The sequence below is a fragment of the Brachyhypopomus gauderio genome, chromosome 17, assembly GCF_052324685.1.
Source record: "Brachyhypopomus gauderio isolate BG-103 chromosome 17, BGAUD_0.2, whole genome shotgun sequence".
Classification (NCBI taxonomy): Eukaryota; Metazoa; Chordata; class Actinopteri; order Gymnotiformes; family Hypopomidae; genus Brachyhypopomus; species Brachyhypopomus gauderio.
The window spans coordinates 9,168,588-9,191,598 of NC_135227.1; the positions used below are offsets into that span (position 1 = coordinate 9,168,588).

General features: G+C 46.3%; 1 protein-coding gene and 3 non-coding genes across 6 annotated transcripts; all 4 read left to right on the plus strand.

The window, feature by feature from the left end:
* The first annotated feature begins 5,671 nt into the window (after positions 1-5,671).
* On the plus strand, positions 5,672-22,950 carry arid4a (AT-rich interactive domain 4A). Of its 3 annotated transcripts, none has more exons than XM_076977669.1 (25): positions 5,672-5,770; positions 6,879-6,928; positions 7,532-7,642; positions 8,467-8,532; positions 8,879-8,969; positions 9,113-9,192; positions 9,279-9,373; positions 10,958-11,090; positions 11,430-11,509; positions 11,640-11,716; positions 11,825-11,973; positions 13,568-13,640; positions 13,872-13,966; positions 14,307-14,404; positions 14,819-15,161; positions 16,001-16,281; positions 16,981-17,160; positions 17,351-17,435; positions 17,827-18,019; positions 18,134-18,196; positions 18,355-19,548; positions 19,647-19,790; positions 20,396-20,596; positions 20,806-20,952; positions 21,065-22,950. In XM_076977669.1, exons 2-25 carry the CDS (start codon positions 6,923-6,925, stop codon positions 21,166-21,168), a joined length of 4,089 nt encoding a protein of 1,362 aa, XP_076833784.1. In that variant the 5' UTR covers positions 5,672-5,770; positions 6,879-6,922; the 3' UTR covers positions 21,169-22,950. The 3 variants fall into 3 exon arrangements, with proteins under 3 accessions (XP_076833784.1, XP_076833782.1, XP_076833783.1); XM_076977667.1 differs by lacking the exon at positions 5,672-5,770 and adding an exon at positions 6,716-6,740; XM_076977668.1 differs by lacking the exon at positions 5,672-5,770 and adding an exon at positions 6,716-6,740 and having other exon boundaries at positions 19,647-19,751.
* On the plus strand, positions 14,139-14,220 carry LOC143481308 (small nucleolar RNA SNORD53/SNORD92). Its single transcript, XR_013122002.1, has one exon. It is a non-coding gene; the product is annotated as a small nucleolar RNA SNORD53/SNORD92 (small nucleolar RNA).
* On the plus strand, positions 15,225-15,307 carry LOC143481309 (small nucleolar RNA SNORD53/SNORD92). The gene has a single exon (XR_013122003.1). It is a non-coding gene; the product is annotated as a small nucleolar RNA SNORD53/SNORD92 (small nucleolar RNA).
* Positions 16,480-16,561, plus strand: LOC143481307 (small nucleolar RNA SNORD53/SNORD92). Its single transcript, XR_013122001.1, has one exon. It is a non-coding gene; the product is annotated as a small nucleolar RNA SNORD53/SNORD92 (small nucleolar RNA).
* Positions 22,951-23,011: the final 61 nt, after the last annotated feature.

The window sequence follows — 23,011 nt, forward strand, 5'->3', positions numbered from 1 at the left end:
CTTGATTGCTGTCAGTCATGTACCATTTCACACGTGCATACGACATAACTGAGTATTTGGCTAAAGACTAAAGCCTGGTAGAGCTAAACCATTTGTGCCCCATTCTTTACATTTAGATTGCAGACAAACCGATGTCTTCAGCAGTACACTGCAAGGGCTTGAACCTTGTACTCAGAATTAGCAGTGCCAGCCACCAGTGTAATCAACTGCAGAACAACTATTTGTCTGTATATAAAACTCAAACCACATTACACTCGAGTCTTGCATATTTAATTCCTTGCAATGCCTCTTAATCAGTCTGACTTGAATGGTCTGTAAAAAGGGTTCTATGGTGTCATCAGATCATGACTGCTGTTAGAAGAGCAGGACTGGCTGTGCTTGCCTTGGCTGCTGTAGGTTCTGTAGCACATTTGTAAACACCTCATGTGCGCTCTTCTAGATCTGAAACACCGACTCCGATTGGCCTGGATGCCACAGCCTTAGTTGTAGCTCGGGCTCAGGAAACTTTGTTCAACAAGGATGGCAGCCGTGGCCAGAGTGTCGGGAAGAGTCGAGCGAGCACGCCTGAGCCGTCACGCACTAACTGTTTCCCCTGACCCGATGAGTCCTGGCCTGCCCACAGATAAATTACTGACACACAAACAATGGCAAATATTTCACAACCAGTGTAGCAGACCATAGAAAAAATTGTCAGCATCAAACAAAGGCAAACGACCAGGCTATTACATCTGCACCCCACATTTATAGTGCTTTACTTTATTAGTCTAAATAATTGTAAAACTTCAAGCTGATGTAATAATGTACTGCCACTTAATTTGACCCTCAACACAGATTCACTATACATACACTTTACAAATGGAAATGTTTCCACACATTGGAAATGTTTTATAGCAAATACTGTGCGCACCAGACACAGTGATGATTCCTTGTTCTTTCCTGCACATTTAACAAAAAGTACCCTACACACACACACACAACCGAGGCACTTGAAATGTAGACTATGGGCTATGACGTTACAAATGCTAAGCAACATGACATGCAAACTCCTTTTCATAGTGTACACATAAATGCACCCACCAAAACCTCACAATAAAATCTAAAATATGAGGTTCTAAAAGCCACAAAGTAAAGCACTACAGTGTTAAAGGTGATTTGTAGTGCAAGGTCTGTGTACGTGATCTAAGGAAAAAGATACGTCACGTTTGGCAAATATGGACAGATTACTTGTATTTTTGTCAGGTCTAGTTCATGGGTTAAAGCAAGAAATTTTCATTTGACTGAAAATTTTTCCTGGCAAAAGACAATGCTAGCAATTACTGAAAATGTGGTGTAGTTGGGACACGACCTCTTTTGCCTAATTCTACGCAATAAACACATTTATAAAGTATATTTATCTAAACAGCCTGTGTAAGGAGAGAAGAGAGAATCTATGAAGCGACAAAATGCAACACCTGAGCAATAAATGTACATAAATCTGGGGGTCCTCTTCAGAAAACTATTTAAAGATCAAGTCAAATTTAGTGAATCCTGGTGAGTTTTAAAAGGTATGAAGCTCTCTTGTTTTTATCAAATTCACTATTCACAAAAACATAAGCCGTAAGATTACCTGCTTTAAGTAGGTATGTTACAAAAAAATTACACTGGATAGAGCTTTTAAATACAAACAGAACAAAACCATCCATGTTAAGCCTGGTTTAAGCCATTATATTTGACGCGGCGCGTGCGGGCGGCGCGGGCGGTGCGTGCGCCGAAAATGACGTAATCGCGGTGGCTCCACCCGTGCGCGAGAGCCTCGCGCGCTGGTGATTCGCAAGGTCGTGCACCTCTCGAATTTTGTAACTTCGCACGCGCCGCGCCTCAGCACAATGAACAAAGTCATGTTTGCAGGGTTCATACACCTTTATAAGGTGGAATTAAAGCACTTGCACGTCACTTTCAAGGTCCATTTCAACACGTTTTCAATGTTACATTTAATTAAGTTAAATATTTATACATATACTCGAAATGATTCGAAATAATTCGCTTTTTATCACATTTTTTAATGGTTGTTTATTTTCAAAACACCCAATCTTAATGTCTTCACGTTCTCTCATGTTTCCTGGAATTACAAGAGGCTCGTATTTGTTAACGTAATGCAAGAAAACTGTTCAGTCAGACAGATATTTGTTGTGAAACGAAGTAGTTACAATTTCAACATTTTAAAGTACTTTAGCCTAAATTCCAGCACTTTTCAAACCTGGAACACATAGCAACATTAAAATTCTCCTGTTTTTGAGCGGTGTTTCTTTATACTACCACATATCGTTTCGGACAAGACTGCAAAAAGAATGTGACGCGTCAACTAGCCTCCGCCGTTCGCGCAAGTTTGCACGAGGTGTACAGAGTCGCGAGCTACGGTCACGCCAGGCAGGAGGGAGGTCACTTTTCTACATAATGTCCGTAAATCTGAAGGCGGAATGACCCGCAAGTCAATCAAATGACACCGCCGTCATCCATCCAGCGCTGATGAGCGCCAGTGAGAATCATATTTCGGCCACAAAAGATAGCACGCACGCGCGTGTGGTTTATTATGATTTGACGGATTTTTTCCCCAAAAAAATCAAATGACGGAAATCCGTCGTAGTGACGGAGAACTTTAACCCATGGTCTAGTTGCACATGCAAGGTTACCATTTGTTTACATTGTGTATAACCTGCCCACCAGCTTTGGTATGCAAATTATTCAATTTTTCAGCATGGCTCGAGAGCTTTTAGAAAAGCAGAGCTTCTAAATGACACGTGACTGCACTGTGAGTTTTATATTCAAATGCTATAAATATTCAATTTTTCAGGTTTAAACACTGTAAAATATGGGCCATTGCCTTCACAAATCCTGTTAATTTTTTTCAAAAACATAAAACTCACAGTGCAGTCACATGTGTCATTTAGAAGCTCTACTTTTCTAAAAGCTCTCGAGCCATGCTGTCTACCAGGTTTAATTAACCACTTTTCTTCCAGTATATGTCCTTAACTGAATCAGGAAGTTGCGAGTTAACTGTGACACTACTGATACTCAAAACATTTTCTGAATAAACAGACTACGCACAGACATGTTTAACTATAGAGTACCGTGAGATCACCCCACTGGACTGAGTTTAAGGGCCACTGGAAATTAGAGGAGGAGCAATGTTCTCATTTGTAAAGCTACCAGCAATGCTTTACAAATTATAGGTAACTTTTGTTGTTAGACTGAAAAACAGCAGATCCATCCTTTAACCCTTAAGAACATACATCATATTTGTCCTCCAAGGACGTGTGGCTACACATGAGCCCCAGCTGAGTGCTCTAGCATGTTAAAGCAATAGCACGAGGGGCAGGTTCACTGCACAAGGGTGAGTCCAGGAGACTCGCACAAGCAGCTTTCTGCCACACATCACCAAATGAGGAACTTATACTTGGAGAAAGAGCAACACTCGTTTCAACACTGCGTCCATGTCACACGCTACTTCTCAAAACAACAAAGTCCATGTTTGCAATTAACTGATTTGCAAAAACATGAATAAAAACCAGAGATCACACTTGCAGAACACAAGCTACTCTTAAGTATTTTGAGTTTGGATGTCAGTTCAAGGTTATAGTTCTCAGTAAAAGTGCAATAAAGCCCAGTGTAGGTATGAAACGGTGTTATCATTCAGCAGTCACTACTGGACTAATATTTAGTACCAGGCCATAACTGGCAGTGACTGTTTCAGCAGGGGAAAAATGTCCATGAGGATATAGCCAAAATGCACTTTAACAGTTTTAAGAACTGGTTTAAACTTATGCAAGCCTAACATATAGCCTAACATTATACAAGTGTGTTTTGTTTTAGGCCTAAATGTTCATTCGTACAGTGACGGCATATAACTAATAAGGAGACAAAATGACAAAGAAGTTTAAAAAATACAAGATCAGATAGAGATTTGAAGTAATTCTTTACCGTTTCAGATCAACATTCTGGAGCATGAAAGTCTCCTCTGAGACCCATGACAGGTCCTTCACAATTTAAGGCCTGTGGTCTTCAGGTTGTTTCACCTCTTCCCTTTGGCAGAATTTTTTATTATTATTTGTCGTTATGGGTCTGCTAAGGAGCAAACCATTTCATAGGTTTTCCAAAATAAACAAAAAATATTTATCACATAAAATCATAACATCCATAACAAGCAATGTAATAAAAAATACACTTTAATTATTATGGACATTGTTGACATTTTGTAAAGTCAATTCACCTAAGATATAAATAATTGAACAGTAATGGTGTTTATGGTAAATTACTGTCTGAATACAATTACCTGGCAAATTAGATCTTAAAGTCAAGTGAGCACTGTGTGCTGCTCTGTTTACTTGTTTGGGTTATTAGAGGCCATGAGCTGGAATCAGTGCACAGATAATGATCCCTGAACTATTTACTGCTACTGCATTCTTCTGTGTAGAATGCGAGAGCGTTCTTTCCTACATAACCAACACCACTGAGGGCCGAAACCTACTTTAATTTTAATACAATAAGCCTGGTTTTAAGAACTAAAATCAACGGAGAACTAACAGGTAATATAACTTAATATCAACTTTAATTTATGAGAATTGATGGTTTCTCAGGACCCCCAAAAGTGTACGTCTCTAAAGGTCAAAACCCACAAAATTAAAATACTCCCACATCCTATATCCCCTCATCTCTTGTGGTAATAGAGAGACGTCAAACTTCTCTCTATTACCACAATAGAGAGAAAAAAATATTCCAAATCATGTTAGTGTAAACACCAACAAGGTCTGTACTGTCGAGCCAAGCTGAAATCCAGAAATCCTGACTTATTTCTTAGAACCACACATGACGCATCACTTCAAGGCCTTTCAACTGGGCTAACTAGCACTAACTTGATACTTTAAAAAAATATCGAATACTTTTAAGTGTCTGAAAGTAAACTGGTACAACATAGAAAAGTGCACGTCAATATGAATTCAATCCGGTCCAGGTACTAGTCTTTATCCGCCGCCGTTAGCTTCCGTTTACGTCAAATGTCCGTCTGACGTTCCACGGAATTAAGACGCCATTACTCTTACAGCCTTCAACTGACCTTTTCAACACTGTCGCACTCAAAAAATGTGTCTGACAAACTAAATTAACTGCGATTAGTGTATTAGTGGATAACAACGTTGGATCGGTAAAAAAAGGTTATTCGAATAAATATATACACTTCAGCTAATCTATTGTCAATTCGGACTCACCTCGAAATCGCTGAGCTCAGGAACAGTACGCGAAAAATAATTGCGTTCAGAACAAAATGGCGAATGAGCCCTTCATTTAGACATGCGCAATAAGGGAAATGGTTTTATTTTTCCCTCTGAAATGAAGTTCGTTCCCTTTCAATAAAACACTCGAACCAATGAATAAAGTAGGCGGGCTGTTTTAAAGTAAATTTGACCAATGAATATGGCGAACGGCCTTCAATAGGAAACGTCTGACCAATCAAATGTTAAGTTCGAGTTGTTTTAATAGTAACGATTAGGCGTCCCTGCCAACCAATGAGAAGAAGTATTTTGTAGCGCCGCTTTTATATTTACCAATCATTTCTCACTGCTCTATTTGACCAATGGGATTTAACGTATTAGCGAACCAATCATAATTCCAGGAATTTGGCCACCGCGGTTACAGCAGCCAATCGCATTTCGAGAAACACAACCTTCAAGCTCAACAGCTTGTTATTTCGTTTATGCTTTGCAATCCAGGCGAGTGGTAAGCAGTTATTTAGGAGTATGTAAGTATCCACATTTAAGACGTTACATTCAAATAACTTTTGTCGTGTAAAACGTCGATCGTTTTTTTAAATTCCGTGTGTGAAAAGTAATGGTTGACGTGGTTTTTTTAGACTGTTTTACAATTGAGGGGCTTAACACGACGGCAAATTGAATGGCAGGCACCAGGCTAAGCTAGCTGTCGAGCTGCTAGGCGGCTTGTTTTCGCAGTGAGGAAACGTAGCTGGCCGGCTAACGTTAGCCGACCAGCTAACTGGCTCCAGCCACACCAGACGAGATGGTCTCCACAGACACAATGACTCGCGGTCGGACACTTTCTCGTCTCTCGCCCCTAAACTTGTGGAGTGTCGGGGCTCGCCCCGCGAACGTTAGACGAGGCTTCGCCAGCGCCGCGACATTGTTCCGGAACTAGCGCTGCTTTTCTGGTGGGGGGGCTCCGCGAACTACTACCAGCACGGGCGGTTTAAATCGCCATAATAACGGTGGGCAGTTCAGCGAGGTTAGTTGGCAGACTCTCTCTATATTTAGCTCGCCCGTCGTAGAAAACCACGCTCACGACTGACAAGTCTTAAATACATATATTTGTATATTTATTTGAAAAATTTGCCCTCGTAGACCGCGATGCCGATGACAGTTGGCCGAGGAAAACGCGGTTTCTGGCCGCACACTGTTGTTAGCAGTGGCGCCTCCGACGCGGCGCGGCTATGATGGCGACGTGACCCAGTCCGACTGCGAGTGAAGCGGGAAGGAACACGCAGTATTCTGGGGTTTCTCTCACTCCCCCCTCCGCTTCTCCGCTCGCTTTATGTCCTCAAGACGTCGAAAGTTCGTCAAAACGGGAAAGCGTCGTTGTTTCGTTAGCGGAATTGTTTTGTGAAAAGCACTTATTAAGAGCTTCACGTTTTATTTGCTGCGAAGGGAGGGAGGGAGGGAGGAGGAGGGGGGCGGCTGCATCGATCTTGAAAAGAATGCGTGAGTAGTAGCTAGCCCGTTAGCACGTTAGCATCCCTGTGTTCTCGTCCTGCTTCGTGCGCACAAGAGCGATAATGTGACATTTTTTTTACCGAGTTACCGATTCTTTACTCTGTTATTTGTGTTTTATTTTTCCAGCTATAAAAACACATCGAGCTGGACTCCCTCAAATAGCCATCGCAATGAAGGTAAGTGAGTAAAACCTCTCGGCTGAAGACAGCAGTGTAGCCGACGCCTCCCCAGACGAGGCCAGTCAGGTTTTAGTTGGCAAGTTATTCCCCTTCAACGCTGCTCGGTACTAATCACGTAGTGCGTGTTTACTTAAATTCACATTTGTGCCGATTGCAGTACGTGACTCCTCAGCAAGCTGATGTCAAGCGATCGCTCGTGTCAAATGTCACTTTTAGGTGTGCGTTTTTGTGCTTTACGAACACGGGGATTTAACCTTTCTGATGAGTAGCACAGGCCAACACTGTTTCTGCTGGAGTGATCAGGTCATATCTGGGCCGTGTTCACGATCGTCTGAACTTTAAGACTATTCAGATTGATGCTTGTCATGCAGTGATCATGCCGATCTTCATGCTATTTATTCTGACGTTTTGTAAAAGAGGAGACTAGGTCAGTACTTGTATGGTTGAAGGAGGAGAGACTGTTTTTAATAGAAGCTTTGGCTTTGTTTGTTTTGTTTACTGGATGAATTTGTTCCTTTCTTTACCTACAGTCGTGGTGAAAGACTTGGTGCATGGTTGACACTTTCTACCCCCTTCTTATCTTTGTTTCATGCTTTACAGGTAGCAGACGAGCCTGCCTACCTGACTGTGGGGACGGATGTGAGCGCCAAGTACCGAGGTGCCTTCTGTGAGGCAAAAATCAAGACTGTTAAACGGATGGTGAAAGTTAAAGTAAGTCTCCTATATTGTAGATGAGAGCTTTTCTTGTGGCTGTGATAAAAGAGCATGGCAAAAAAAATACTCTTCGGTTGTCGCATGTCTATGCTGGTGAGTGGTTATAATTCACATGCTACATTAATGTCTGTAGAAAGTATCTGTGTGTAGGGCACGTGGATTCTGTTTTAGTCTCGGGTGATACCAAAATGGAGTAGTTCCATCGCAGTCTTTCTTACTAACGATAGCATTCGTGTGGTGATGTGATCTGATGGCCACTGTAGTTTTGTTCATCAATGGCCATGTGCTGCACTTTGCAGCTGCAGTCTTGATGTGTGTTCTTGGCTTACGAAAAGGAAATGGCAGGTGTCTGCTTTCAGCTGCTTTAGCCAAGGTTTGCCCCATGTTGTGGTAAACACCTTATATTAGATAAGCTGTTGTGGGTGTGAACGTATTGCATTAGGGTTATCCCACAGACTTCAGAAGTCCCACTGGCTTATCTAGTCTCCCCTAGACTGACAAGAGACTGACAAACAGTCTGGCTTGTGATGCCATTTGCTAGTTCACTGGCTTGAAACATGTAAGAAAGGTCTCGAGAAGAAAAGTGGTTATGGCCTTACTGCATGATGGCTTGAGCTAGTGGCTTGAGGTTCCCCTGGATAGAGGATTCCAGGGCACAGAGAGCTGGGCTTCTATGTGCACAAAGAAGCCCGTTGGTGATCGTGCAGCATGTGTCTGTTACACAACCAGATTACTTCACCTTCACTGGACTCGCAGCAGAATTGTTCTTATTACCTGCCCCTTTCTCTCCTTGATCTTCTGCACCATTTGTCTTTTCCCAGGTGGTGCTCAAAGGAGACAGCACCTCACAAGTTGTACAAGATGACCAGGTCAAAGGCCCATTGAGGGTAAAGGATCCCCCCCCTTATTAGTGTCTGTGTTCACCACTGGTGGCATGACTCGTCAGTTTTCCATGTCACAGCATTGCTCCAGTGTTATAATGCATCATTGACTAGTTATAAATAGAAACAGATATTCACTCCACTTCACTGGTGGAAGTGGAGGGTCATCTGCTGTGCTTGACTATACTTTTTGAGCGACGCCATTTTCTTAAGCTTCTGCTCGGCATTACAGATTTGTACACACCTAATACATGTGGCACAAGAGTGTCTTCTGCCTGTGTTGGGTGACCCTATGTGCCCAGATGATGCAGTAGAGTGTGTAGTGGTGTAATCCGTGTCCTCTCATTAACAGGTTGGCTCTACAGTGGAAGTAAAGAGTCCAGAGGGGGCATTTAGTGAAGCTGTCATCAGTAAGCTCACAGACGCCAGCTGGTACACTGTGGGTAAGTACAAGCACGTCTAACTAAACTGCTCCCTGCTGTGAGCCCACTGCATCTTTAGCTGCTGTGATGATACGCTCCCTTCGAGAATCCTTACCTTATGAAATCGTGCTCCCCCCCCCCCCCCCCCCCCCCCCCCCCTCCAGTGTTTGATGACGGAGATGAGAAAACGCTTAGAAGAACTTCACTGTGTCTTAAAGGGGAAAGGCACTTTGCAGAGAGTGAGGTATGGAGTCGCCCAGCCACCACCTCCAGTGTTCTGCAGCAGGACTGTTGTCGTTAATGCAGGTGCAACATTGCTCTCTTTCTCAGACCCTGGACCAACTGCCCCTGACTAACCCAGAGCACTTTGGCACTCCCGTCATCGGAAAGAAGACCAACCGAGGGAGACGCTCCTCACAAGCTGTGTGAGTGCTTATTTGACTCGTCTTGCAGCTACCTTCAGCACACGCTGGTTGGCAACACTTTGTTTTTGTTCAGCTTGCTGTACGCAGTAGTGTGTTTACATGCCAGCACGGCTGTTTTGCTGAACATCAGTATGTTCTTTATCACATTTCACAAAGGTGTGAGGTGATGGAGTGTGTGAGGTGAGGGAGCGTGTCTTGTTCCTTAAAACGTTAAAGACTACCATCACTACCATAGTCAGTCATTAAAATGACTTCTGGGAGCCTGAACAGCTCTCTCTAAAAATCTTGCCCTTGGTCATTCGTTCCATTTGTCCATTACAAGAACGTTTCTTCACCCTGTGGTGGTGTTGGCTGGTGCTGCCTGGCATTTTGTGATCACATCGGTCCATTTTCACTTTTCATATAAAGGACATTGCTGCACCCGTCACTGTTTAAGCCAGTCCTGCCAAGAACCTATGCAGCACTGAAGCATTTACTGCAGCTTCTGGCGTAGTGGAACTGTCCCGAGAGTGGTGACAGAAGTCTCTCGCCACTCGAACCACCCGAACAGCGAAGTTAAAGGGGCGGTAGAGGGACAGGCTTGTATGTAGACTGTAGTCTACTACTGTAATAGTGTTTTACGGCCCTCACCTCTGTTTCTTCATGTTTGAGGTAAAACCTGCAGTGTTCTGGGAGGCGTGTGCATGCACTTGTTCTATTTCCAGTATTGTGGTGTTTTGTGGTGATTTTTGAACAGCCTGAAGTAGCTGCACATGTCTTTGCTTGCGCTAACTTTGACCATGTGATGAGCTCCTCATATTTTTTTCCATCACGTATATATATGTTCAGTTTGAGGTTCCTGAGATCACACTTTCAGACTTCTCCTTCAGAAGGTTCTGCTGTGCTACACCAAACAAGGGTTTTGAGTAGAAAGATGGACATCGTGAGCTCCTAACGCGTTTTGTTAATGTCGTATTTTTAAGAAAATATATTTTCGCCCCAGCATCAGTCACCTTGTCCTAAAAGTAGACTAACCCATGTGCTGTTTGCACGAATTCCCACATTATCGTTCTAACACTGGTGGCGCTCAGTGTGTAAATGATAAAAGTTTAAGGTGGGTTCTGCATGTCTAAGCCACAGCCAGATAGGAATCCAGGGCCGTGTGAAGCATCAGGTTTTCATAGGGATGACACTATAAAGTGCTGCTTGTGGTGTTCTTGTTTCTTAATGACTTGGTACAACATAAGGCTCCAAAGGGAGGATGTATAGGTGACAGACTCTTTTATTTAGAAGCACAGGCTAAATGCTGCGTGAATGGCTGTACAGTCAGTTCATCTCTTCTGACTTCTACTTGGTCATCTTTTGTGTTCCTGCCTGTCTGTGGATGGGGACAGGTTCAGTGCCCAAGCAAGACTTTGCCTCTCTTATTTCTGCACTAATCTAAGACCTCTGGCGCAAATCTGAATATCATTTCTGTCTTGGTTGGTTTTTCTCCTTCTCTGCTGCTGCTGAGGTTTGGGTGTGGGAGTGTGTTTTGAACTCCTGTATTTTGCCAAGGACCACATTTCCAGTATAAACGAGTGTCCTCCCTGTTGAATCCTGTAGTGCGGAAGAGGAGAAGGAGTCTTCATCCAGTGAGGAGGAGGAGGATGACAGACGGCGGCTGAATGATGATCTGTTGGGGAAGGTGGTCTGCGTCCAGACCGTGCTGGAACGAGCGTCCTGCTACCATGGGCTGGTGAGTCGCGGCTGCCTTTTTAACGCCATACGTCACGCACACCAAGACCACTGCAGAGCGTACAGCACCATGTTGGTGCAGAAGTTCAGAGGGACGGTGTCCATGCGTCTCTACAGGGAGCGTCTCTACATCGCTTCCTAAATTTGCCTCTTTTGTTAGAATTTTTATTGTGGTGATAATTTCATGGGAAAAAATAAATATTATCTTTGCCCCTTTTTAAACAATGTGAATGAAGGGATTTGCAGGACCAGAAAAGGAGATGCGTGATTTAAACCCACACAGCCATGATTGTAGAACTTATGTGCGAGGGAACGTGCTGACTGACTGCTTTGTCCCAAGGTGATCTCACCCAGCTGCAATGATGACTTGGCTGTCAAAAAGGACCAGTGCTTAGTGAGATCATTCGCAGATTCTAAATTGTAAGTACATTTGCAGATTCTTGTTCTCTGTAATTGTATTAATTTGATTGCAAGGCTGTAGTCTTCAATCCAAAGTATTTCATTTTCTTCTTTCCATACCTTTTGCTTTCATTCCCTCTTGCCTTTATAGTCACACTGTGGCACGAACAGAAATTTCTGAAGTGACCGTGGACACCATCTCCAGAGCAGAATCCTCTAACAAGAAAGGTATGCTGGTTCATCACGTCTCTCCTCTGTGACGTCTGACGCGCGTCTGTAGCGTCTTGACGGCTCCGCGGGCGAAGTCTCACTAGGCCACTGGCCTTCTGTGCGCAGGATTCGAAGAAGCGCTCCTCTTCCTCCAGACCAAGCAGGTCCCCGATGGCTGGAAGATGGACATGAGCGAGATTCTGGAATCTTCCAGCAGTGACGATGGTGAAGGCAAAGAAAGTGAAGAAGAGGAGAAGGACCCCGAGCCAGAAGAGGTGAGCGAGCTGTCCGGTGTCCGCCATCGCGGGGGAACCCTGCAGCCCTCTTGCGTTGGGCCGATTCAGCGTAGTCCGCTTTCCCTTTAGTTTTAGGGTTAATATACCACTGACACCTTGTAGTGGGTGGGGTTTGTGAGCAGTGTTATCTGTCTGTCCGGTCTGCTTCTGGTTTGCGTGGCTGGAAAATGCTGACGGGGATTTGACGGGCATGTGGCATTTCGGTTAATGATTTCTGTGAAGTTGTGTGAGTTTTGTCTGTGGGGTGAAAATTTGCCCCTTGTCCGGGATCCCGTTTTTAGCGGTGTGAGTAAATAGTGCAGCGCTGCTGAATCGGTATTTATGTTGAGTTGTAAAGGCATTCCTCGGCTCTGACATCTTTGTGGTCTAAAGCACCTTGAGCGAGGGCAGTAAATGGCCCCAGCATGTGGGAAACCCCCCAGCCTCCGCACAACAATGCCTCATTCTTCCTGCTCGCAGCGCTCGGACAAATAGCCATTCGCTTGGCTTCCGAAACTGCTCCCATGGCAACCCCTACTTCCTATGGTTGAGAAAGAGCTGCGCCGATTGGCTGAGGGCCAGCGGAGGCGTGCCAGCTGGGCTCTGTGTGCAGGTCTGAACCTCAGGCTGCAGCTCGTCGCGAGGGCCGCTCCGCGGAGCGGGCCGTCGTGCTGCTAGCGCCAGGGCCGCTCCTGTCTGAGCGCTACGGTCGGTGCCGCTTCAAATGCAGGGGCGCTCTGAGGATATTTTAAGAGAGCCGTGTTTCGACAGCTGGTTTTTAGTCGTTTGTGGTGACGGATTTGTGGTGGCGGCGAACTACACAGCTGAGCGCTCTTGGGGTTTGGACGTTCTGCCTTCTCTGAAAGCTAGACGCCCCAAGTTCCTGCAAGCAAAAGCAAGTTTGTAAATATTTTTATGCAAGTTCTAAAATAAATCAGTCACATGTTCTGTTCTTCTATATTGAAAGCTTTCAAAGTGTTTAACGTGTGTGTATATATATTTATAAATAACCATTTCTGATGAACCAGCATGTTTTCTCAAACTGCAGGCCTAATGGTTGAATAGATGGCCGATCAGATTGCGTTCCAGCACTCCAAGGTACAGCCGTATGTTGTGACGTCTGCTCTAGTATAACCTAAGCATGAGAGAATTTGAGTGGTGCAGGCATTTACAAAACAGCAGTGCTTCATTAGCTTTTGGTTAGTGACACAAGCATGGTGGGTCAGATCTGACTGTAGGGACCGGGTCCGCTTACCTCCATGATATCACGTGGAGGTGTGTAATCTTTGGGCTAGCTGATTAGATTTTTCATTGTTGGCCTAAATTTTGTAATGCTTAGAAACGTGTGTTGTTCAGTGTTTATTTTTGCCTTTTGATGGCATGATTTGAGCGCAGAGATGCTTTTGGAGTCCGGCTGGATGGATTTGGTTTCCTCCCAGATTAGCAGTTAACAGCTGATTCTGTGTTTTGCTTTTCATTCCGAAAGTGGCCTTTGTTTCGCCGTTCGGTCCCTTCGCGGGTTGCGTCGGGCGGGTGGTCAGCGGTGTCCGGGGTCTTGTTCCTCAGCCCCATCACCCTCTCTCTGTCCCTCTAGCCCGACGATGAGCCGGACCCTGAGGAGAGGGACCACTTCCTACAGCAGCTGTACAAGTTCATGGAGGACAGAGGTAAGACGCAGACATGCTGCAGGTCTCTGTGTGTCTACTTCAGGCTTCGTGTCCAGATCAGCCAGGAGTAATTGAGCAGCTCCTATATAGCAGCTCCTGCCTTGTGCGTCTCTTTCAGTGCCTTCGTTGTCATGCGCTGTTTTGGTGAACGGGGTTGTGCGGGGTGCTTCCTCTTCGCCCTGCATATCTGACCTGCCTCTCTTCCCCCTTTGCGCCCCCCCCCCCTCACAGGGACACCCATTAACAAACCCCCTGTGCTGGGCTACAAGGACCTGAATCTCTTCAAACTCTTCAGGCTGGTGTACCAGCACGGCGGCTGTGATAGTGTGAGTAGCTTCATGTTTGCGTTTGTTGGCTTTTGATCGTAAACTCCTGCTGTTGATCGTGCAGATTGATAATGGAAGTGAAAGTCTTAATCTGAAGTGAAACTGCTGCCGGACATGAAATGGGCTTGCTGATGTAAATCTCAACACTGTGTGGGCGGGGCTAGGGCGGGGCTTAAAATGATGATCATAGAGAACGGTTTCGCTTATTCGACTGATGTCAAGTGATGTCATGGTTCTCTTGGCTGTCTGATCCACCCCTCACGCCTTAACCTAGAACACGTCTAGAAATCTTGAAGTGGTCAGCAAAAAATGAGCCATGTGACGTTGCTCTTTGTTCCAGATTGAGAGCGGATCTGTTTGGAAACAGGTCTATATGGATCTGGGCATCCCTGTCCTGAATTCAGCTGCTTCGTATAATGTGAAAACAGCTTATAGGAAGTAAGTATTCCCGTGCCTTCTGCTGCATATGCAGGTGTGATTTCCTGTAATGTGTACAGCTGCTGGGCTCTGAGAGCCTGAAGTGTTTCTTCAAAGTTGATGAAACGAACAGGATTTGCAGCGCACACAAGTGACCGTGTGTACAGGCTGGTTCATCTGCGGGGGTGGGGGTGGGTTGGTGGGTGTGGAACAAGGATTTTAAGCTCGTTTATTTTTCAGGTAGTTTGCTTCAGCCACACAGAAATATCACTGTAGTAATTTACTGGTTACCTGCTTAACCGGTTCCTGACTGTGTACTACTAAATAAAGTCCATCCATTTAGCGGCTCTGACTGTGAAAATGAAGTCATCGTGTGCTGAGGTTTCCCAAAGCTCTGCTGAAGCTTGAAGTGTAACCAGGCCAGTTGTCTTTCAGATACCTGTATGGCTTTGAGGAGTACTGCCGCTCCGCAAACATCCAGTTCCGCACGGTGCACCACAACGAACCTCGACCGGTCGCTCGGCAGGAGCCCACAGGAGTCAAGGAAGAGGAGGATGATGAAGAGGAGGAGGAGGAGGAAGAAGAGGAGGAGGAGGAGGGCAAGGCCGTTGAGGAGAAAGGCGACCTGAGCCAGCAGGTTAAAGCTGATCCTGAGCCGATCGTGGACAAGCTCGAGGAGGAGGCGGAGCAGGAGCAGGAATCTGAGGAGGAGGAAGAGGAGGAAGAGGAGGAGGAGGAGGAGGAGGAGAAAGGCCGCAGGGACGTCTGCTCCCCCAGGGTGAGTGTGCACCGCACCCTCTGCCGTCTCCACACTCACTGCTGCTCCCCTGGGAGGTCACGCTGCACATGATGATACCAGAGAACGGTTTCGCTTTCATCACCTGACTGCATGTGATGTCACGTTTCTCTTGGCTATCTGATGTTCCCCAGTTTTGTTAGGGGACACTAGGGCTCTGCCCAAGCTGATGAGTTATTGCACCTGCTGGTCACAGTCCTGTGCAGTTTTAGAAATACGGCAGCTGTGTTTTAACTGGAATTCAGGATGTATGCACAAATCTTTTTTTTTTTTTTTGTTTAGGGGAAAAAGTAGAATACAGAAATGTTCTCCTTTTAATCTCTTGTCTGATAATGTAAATGTCTCAATGTTATCTGAAGTGGTCTACAAAACCATATCACTGTAAAACAGTCCACAAAAAATCCATCTGGGGGTGTACTGTGAAATAAATGGGATTTATTAATATTTACTCTATAACCCTTTATTGTGGGCAGAGCCTTTGCACTTAGGGTTAATAAGATTCCCCAAATACCACATTACCTTTACCTGAACCTAATGCCACCTCATCCTTTATCTCACATGGAACTTGTGCTCCATTGTCTCATGTGTTCATATCTCTGTAGCATTGTGTTACTTCATTGTGTTACATTCAAGCTAACGGCTACTCCATTCACTCCCATGGAACTGTACCAAAACCCATTTAGGCAGAATAACATCATGGCTGAAATATCACTATAGTGACGTTCTGTGACGACTTCAGGATTTCCAAGCCAGCCAATAAAGTAGATGAAGGAAAAAGGAAGGGTTCTAAGTGTGTGTGTGTGTGTGTGTGTGTGTAACAGGGCCGGCGCCGCTGCACGTTGACTCCTGTGAAAACGGAGGTGAAGGAGCCCGTTAAACAGGAGAGAGTGAAGGAGGACAAGAGGAAAGAGGAGGTGCATGGTGGAGAAGGCAGTGTGGAGGAGCAGAAGGAGAAGCTGGATGGAGATCCACCGGGCAAGAGGCGCAGCCGGCGCCTGGAGGAGTCTGACAAAGACTCTGAGGAAGAGGAGATGGAAGAAGAGGAGGAGGAGGAGGAAGAGGAGGAGGAAGATGAGAGTGAAAGGCCCAGACTCAGAGAAAGGTACATCATTAGTCATATACACATAACATGTGCTGAGGTTAAATCTTGGCCTTTGGTAAACTAGCATAGATTTGTGTTACTCCTGTAACACATACTCCTGTGTTACTTGTGAGTGCTAGCCTGGTTCCAGGTGAGCTGGGTCCAGGTCTTTATAGCTGTTACATTACTGCCATTTTGGAAGTGTACTACCTGTGGAGTCAAGCATGATGATGTCAGAGAAAGGTTTCGCATACTTGACTGATGTCCTGTGATGTCACATTTCTCTTGGCTGTCTGATTAGACTCTACGTTTGAAATTGTGTATTGTTGTAATATTTTCTTTGTCATAGAGCAGGTTTTATTTTCTAGTAGTTCCAGAGTATTGGTGTATTGTAGAGACTAGTGAGTTGTGGTGGAACCAGCATGTACGATTTGGAACTCATGACACTTCAGCCACTCTACATTCTTATTGCATCTTATAAATGTGCGTGCAGTTGACAACAGTAGCTGTGATTCTCTGTGAGAACTACTGTGCATTTCTATTATTAAAGCTGTGAGGTGACGTTCCTGGTGAGCTGCTGGGTTTGCTGCTTTCTTGGATGCTTAAAGCGATGACTTTTGGAACAGGTTTCCCCGATGCTGGCTTATGACACCAGCCCTGTAGATAAAAGGATAAAAAGGTTGAGTTGCCCTTGTCTGAGATGATGTTCTTCCTGCTCAGGGAGGAGAGGGAGGGGGAGTTGGGCTGTGAAGAGTGTGAACACTCCGTCACTGGGACGAAAGTCAAAGTGAAATACGGCAAAGGAAAAACGCAGAAGATCTACGAGGCCAACATTAAGAACACGGAGACGGACGACGGAGAAGTCCTCTACCTGGTGCACTACTACGGGTGGAACGTGAGGTGAGGCCTGCAGGGGGCGCTCACATGGGCTGTGGTGAAGTCATGGGTGAAGTCACCTTTGGATATCTGGCTCTCCTCTGTTCTTACAAGTAAAATATACATTTTAATCAGGCTGTTTTATTTTTTGTAAAATCTGGTTTTTTATACCAGTATAATTATTTTTTCTATACCATGTAATTATTTATTACAGATACGATGAGTGGGTGAAGGCAGATAGAATAATATGGCCTGTTGATAAAGGAGGGACGAAGAAAAAGCAGAAAAAGAAAGTAAAGGTGAGTGGGTGGGGTGATGGCTGGGTGGGGTGATGGCTGGGTGGGGTGATGGCTGGGTGGGGTGATGGCTGGGTGGAGCGCACAGGGTGAAGAAATGCACATAAATGCATTGTGTAATGAGGACTATTGTTACAGTTGTTGAGAAAAACCAGGAAATGCACTAGTTACATTTTTTTAAAATGGTGAATACAGCAGTGTTTACATTAAAAGAAGCAATCTTTCCTTTTTCCCTTTATTCTTTGACATGTAATGTATTTTAAAAGTCAACCCCCAGACTTTGACAGAGAGTGGGCGGAGCGAATGTGGGCGGGGCGATCGTGGGCGGAGGCCGCAGCTCTGTGCTGTCCGTCTCCTTGAGCGTCTGTGGTAACGTCCCTGCCTGTTGTGACAGAACAAAGATGATGGTGAGAAGGAGAAAGAGGAGGACAAGCAGACCAAGATGGCGATGAAGCGCGGCCGTCCTCCACTGAAGCCCACCCCTCCCATGGTGTCCCGACCCTTGTCCAAAATGCCCAGCGCTGAGGGCAGGCCAGGAAGCAAAAGCTCTCGCCCCTCAGACCCCTCCAGCCTACTGAATGGTGATGGTAAGACCGGGTGCTTTTGGAGGAGCTGATGGCCGTCCTGCGTTTGAGGATGTTGTCTCTATCTCTCCATTTTCCTCCCCTCGTTTCCTTCATTGTGTAATTGTGTCCTGACAGGAACTCCTCGCAGACGTACCAGGAGGACCTCTGGAATGTATGATTCTGACAGGGCGTCTAATGGTGAGTCTGAGTGATACTTGACCTTCTGTTGGTGACATCAAAGCAAATATGACTGCTAACAAAATTCTGCCCGTTTAAATTGCTGAACAGCAAAACGTTTGTGTACGTAAGCAGCTCAATTGATCGTCCCGTGCGACTGGGACTGTGTCTGTGTCCAGATTCGGGGAACTCCTCGGAGGAGAGCGAGGGTGAGGACTCTCACGAGAAGAAGCCCGACTGGGTGGAGCTGACCGACCCAGCCACGGCACGCAAGCAGGAGGAGGAGGAGGAGAGGCTGGAGGAGGAATGCCGGGCGGAGGCCGCCAAGGCCCAGCCGCCGTGTCCCAGCAGCCCCCCAGAAAAGCCCCAGGAAGGGCAAGAGGGGGAGAAGCCCGAGGAGGAAACGGCCGTGCTTCTGGAATCTGATGACAAGTCTCCGAAGTCCAGAGCAAAGAGAGCTCGTGCGCGGGACTCTGGATCAGAACCTCCTGCCCAGCCGCCCGCCGCCCCGTGTCCCACCGAGGCTGAGGCTGAGGTGCCCTGCGCCCTGCTGCGCCTGGCCAAAATGGAGCCGGGACACTGCAGTCCCGCACACAGGGTTCCCGACACGGCCGACTCCGACACGGACTCTGCCACGGAAGACGTCGGACTTCCGGAGAGAAGCTGCCCGGCCAAGCGCAAAGCCCCCGAGCAGAGGACGCCGGAAAAGAAGGTTCGCCTGGAGCACAAGGAGGAGCCCGGTGCCCTCTTGCCGGAGATGAGACCCGAAGGGGAAAGACGGGTGGTGGCCGTGGAGAACATGGAAGGGCCCCCCACGCCAGGAGCACAGGCGGAAGCTCCTGCCGAAGAGCCCGAGGTGAAGACGGAGATGCCCGCTCTTACCAGGGAAGTCCAGATCAGAGTGGAGCCTTTGCCGGGCTTGGGCATGCTGAAGGAGGACGCGTCCGCAGGCACCGACGACGAGCTGATGCCCCAAATCGGCCCGGAGTCGCTGGTGTGCCACGAGGTGGACTTGGACGACCCAGAGGAGAAGGAGAAGCCGGCCGGAGAGGAGTTCCCGGTGCTGATGGAGGAGCGGGGTCTCGCCAGCGTCCCGGCCGCCCCGGCCCCGACGCCGCCCCCGCAGGCCTCCCCTCACGTCCCGCGTGGCCTCTCGGGAGCGGGGCCCCCGCGACTGTGCTCGCCCGTCTCCGCGCCCAGCCCCGACGAGTCGCACAGCACTAGGAGCGAGAGTGACGGCACCATCGAGGTGGACAGCGTCGCCGAGTCTCAGGAGGGCCTGGCGGAGAGCGGCTCGCCCCACGGCTTCGACGCCAGCGCCAGCTCCAGCACCTCCAGCGTCTCCCTACAGGAGAGGGACGGCAAGGACAGAGGCCAGTCCCACACACACACACACACACACACACACACACACACGCGTGTGAGCCTCAGGTTGGGCGACGCGTCGTAACAGGCCTGTTTTGTGCTGTAGGTCAGAAGAGACTGCTGGAGTGCAGCATGAGCTCTCCGCCCAAGAAACAGAAGCGTAACCAGAAGCGTCTGATCACGGCGTCCAGCGTGGAGAAGAACGGAGCAGGTGAGGCTCTGCACACGCAAGGCGGCTCGCTCTGCTTGTGTAAGGATACATTCATCAAAAATATTATGCATGACTAGCATTACAGCAAACTCTGCAACATAAGCTGTTTTTGTTGTATAGCAGTGAAATGGGAGGGAAAAGATATTGCTAGCTGTGAAGCACCCAGTGGGCTTGTGTTCGCTCACTCACACACGTTTGTCATCTCGGGATGCTCCATAAGGTGGAGCTGAAGTGGCTTTGAGTCAGGGTAGCTGCACCTGTGTGGTGGTGGTAGAAGAGACTAGTGGGATTAGAAGGAGATTCTGGCTCCTAGGATTACTGGGTCAACTTGATCTGCTTTGTTGTTTAATAGGCTCAAAAGTATGAAATTATCTATATAGTCACTCCTCCTAGTCTCATGCTGGGCTCCTTTTGAAAACTTAGAAAATTGAAGTGTAATGGAAAAATTCTGTTGATGTAGAAAGGCCTTAATTAAAGGATCTAAACTTTGGGTGTGTACTTGTGTACCTATAAGTTGATGCCATTTGTTGTCAGTATCATTTTGGAAAGTGCTTTTAAAAAATCCAGGTACATTTGTGACTGAGCTGCGCCTAGTGTAGCCGCTAGCTTGTTGTGGCTCTGGCTGAGTGGTGCTGCTCCTACAGGTCACAGCAGCGACAGTGAAGATCTGCCCGTCATGGACACGTCGACCAAGCTGACTCCAGTGAAGCACTCCAGCATGGCCAAGACCCAGAAGCTCTCGCGCTCGCCCGGCCTGGCGTCTCCCAGCAGTAAAGACCTGGAGAAGCACAAAGAGAAGCAGGCCTTCCCCTCGCCTCGCACGTACAAGTGGACCTTCCAGCTGAGTACGTTCCTGCCGCCCCTCCGACAGTATCAGCGCGGCCCGGCACGTATGCGCAGGGCTCGGGCCGTTTCGCTCCCTTTTGCGTTTGACAGGTTTAGATCGGATGCAAGGCCGTCTGTGATTTTAGGATCGTGTTTGTCAACCAAAAGTTGTAATTTTTTTTCGTCTAGTCTGGCTGTGAGTAAAGACGCTGCTGTCCTGATTTTGCAGATGAGCTGGACAACATGTCAAGTGCGGAGAGAATTTCTTTCCTCCAAGACAAACTGCAGGAAATCAGGAAGTACTACATGTCCCTGAAGTCTGAGGTGGCCTCTATCGACAGGCGGCGGAAGAGATTAAAAAAGAAGGAGAGGGAAGGTGAGGCTCGTCTCCGCAGCTTGTAAAAGTTTCAGATTTATAGTTGGGAGCTGACTGCATGTGCGCTGGGGTGTATGAGATTTTGAACTGAAGTCTCCCGTCTGATTGACAGTGTCCCACACCACGGCCTCCACGTCCTCGGGCTCGTCGGACACCGGCATGAGCCCCTCCTCCGCCTCCCCCACTCAGAACACTGTGGCTGTTGAGTGCAGGTGATGGATGTGGCGCCTCGTCCGCTCCCCGCCCCGCCCACCTCTGCCTTCTCAGCATTCTGCTGCCTCCGCGGAGACGTGCATACTGATGAGCCAGAGCAAGCGACCAATAGCACTCGACTGCCCTGACAACCCCCCCCCCCCCCCCTCCCCAACCATGTACTTTCCTGTCCTTTCTTTTCACCGTGTGGCCACTCCAACCTCCTGCACTTTTTAAACTGACCCTCCCTCTTGCTCCTTCTCATCGCCACTTTCAGCGTCAGGAAACGGACTCCATCTGAGGGTTGAATGTATTCAAAATATACAGCTAATATCCATCCACAGACGGTATAATGGCACTTTTCTGTCTTCTCAGCAAGGCCCAAAAAGAGACCGCCTCGGCCTTTGTTCCGCGGGCAGGTTTGGATGCAGTAATCAATCACTCATATTCTATCACAAAAGAAAAATCCAAGATTAAGGTCCCTGTATAGGTATGGTCACTTAACCAGCTGGATATGGTTAGCTAAAAAAATGAAAGAAAACAAAAAGGTCAATTTTGTGCGCTTGCTCCCTCAGAACTGCCAAAGTACACGTTACAGCAGAGTGCCCTATTTTGGAAAAGTGGGACAAAGTCAATTGCAAAAGGGAATGTAGTTTACTGAAAACTGCAGCTGCTGTCTTCCACTCTTTGTAGTGTGTGTGAGCACAGATAATTATGCAAAACTATTTTTGTTGTCTTTTTAAGAAAATAAACATAAGAAAACGTTTACAGTGGAACACAGGACAAAAAAAAATTGTTTTCAGTGGACTAATTTCCTTTGCGAGTGTATTTTGTCTTTTTATATGTAATTGCAGAGTTTTTATTTTAGTATAAAAAATTTCAAAAGGTATATATCACAGCAGTGAAATTATTTAATGAAATATTTCTAGGTCTGAAATTTTGTGTAAAATAAAGGTATTATCTTGCAACTTGTTAAGTATATTTATTTAGTCTAGGGACAGCTTTTATTTTTGTTTTATTTTTTTGTTTGTTTTTGTATTTTTTACAAGATGAAAACAATCCTCCCACATCAAGTTGGTCCATGGGCTAGTAGGGTAAAGAAGAGAATGTTGTGGGCTCTTCTAGGAAGTTCGACTGTGAAGTCATAATTGGGTAACTACTGTGCAGTAAATTGTTCCCTCCCCCACCCTCCCTTATCACCACTTGGGCCCAAATTTCATTGTGTTTTGAGACCTTTATGGAACACCATAACTTGGTGACCTGCCTCCTGTGCTCAGATTTCCTGGTACTTATTAATTTAAGCGTTTTATTCTTAGGTTTCAGCATTTGAGTTCTCAACCAACTGAATAAAAATCGCTTAACAGACATATGTTTAGCCCAGGGGTTTCTTACTAGGATTGTTTCTTTTGTAAATAGATCTTCCAAAACCATGTATTTGAAAAATACATTTTACACAAACTGTAAATGGTTTATATTATTTTTAAACATCTTTGTATATTAAACTTTTTTTTTCTATGTCAGGTTGGTAGAAGCATTAGCACATCTTTTACTGTATATAATCAACCACTGGTCATGAGCAGGAGTCGAGAGGAAGCACTAGAGAAACGAACCCACTAGTATGTTGAACATTCTGTGCTGTATTGGCAATGATTACTGAAAATGAGATCTTGCTTCCCTGTGAGTAAAACTTCTTTACGGATTCCTGGATGAAGGAATGAAGGTATTAGGTTCCTGAGCAAAGCCATTGTATCTTTATGTAAAATAAGCAGAGCTCTTTTCATTTCTAATAAAGTTTTGAAATATTCATGTGCTTTCAAATATATTTTTAAAAGTCTTATTTATGTCTTCCTTGGTATAAAACTCGTAC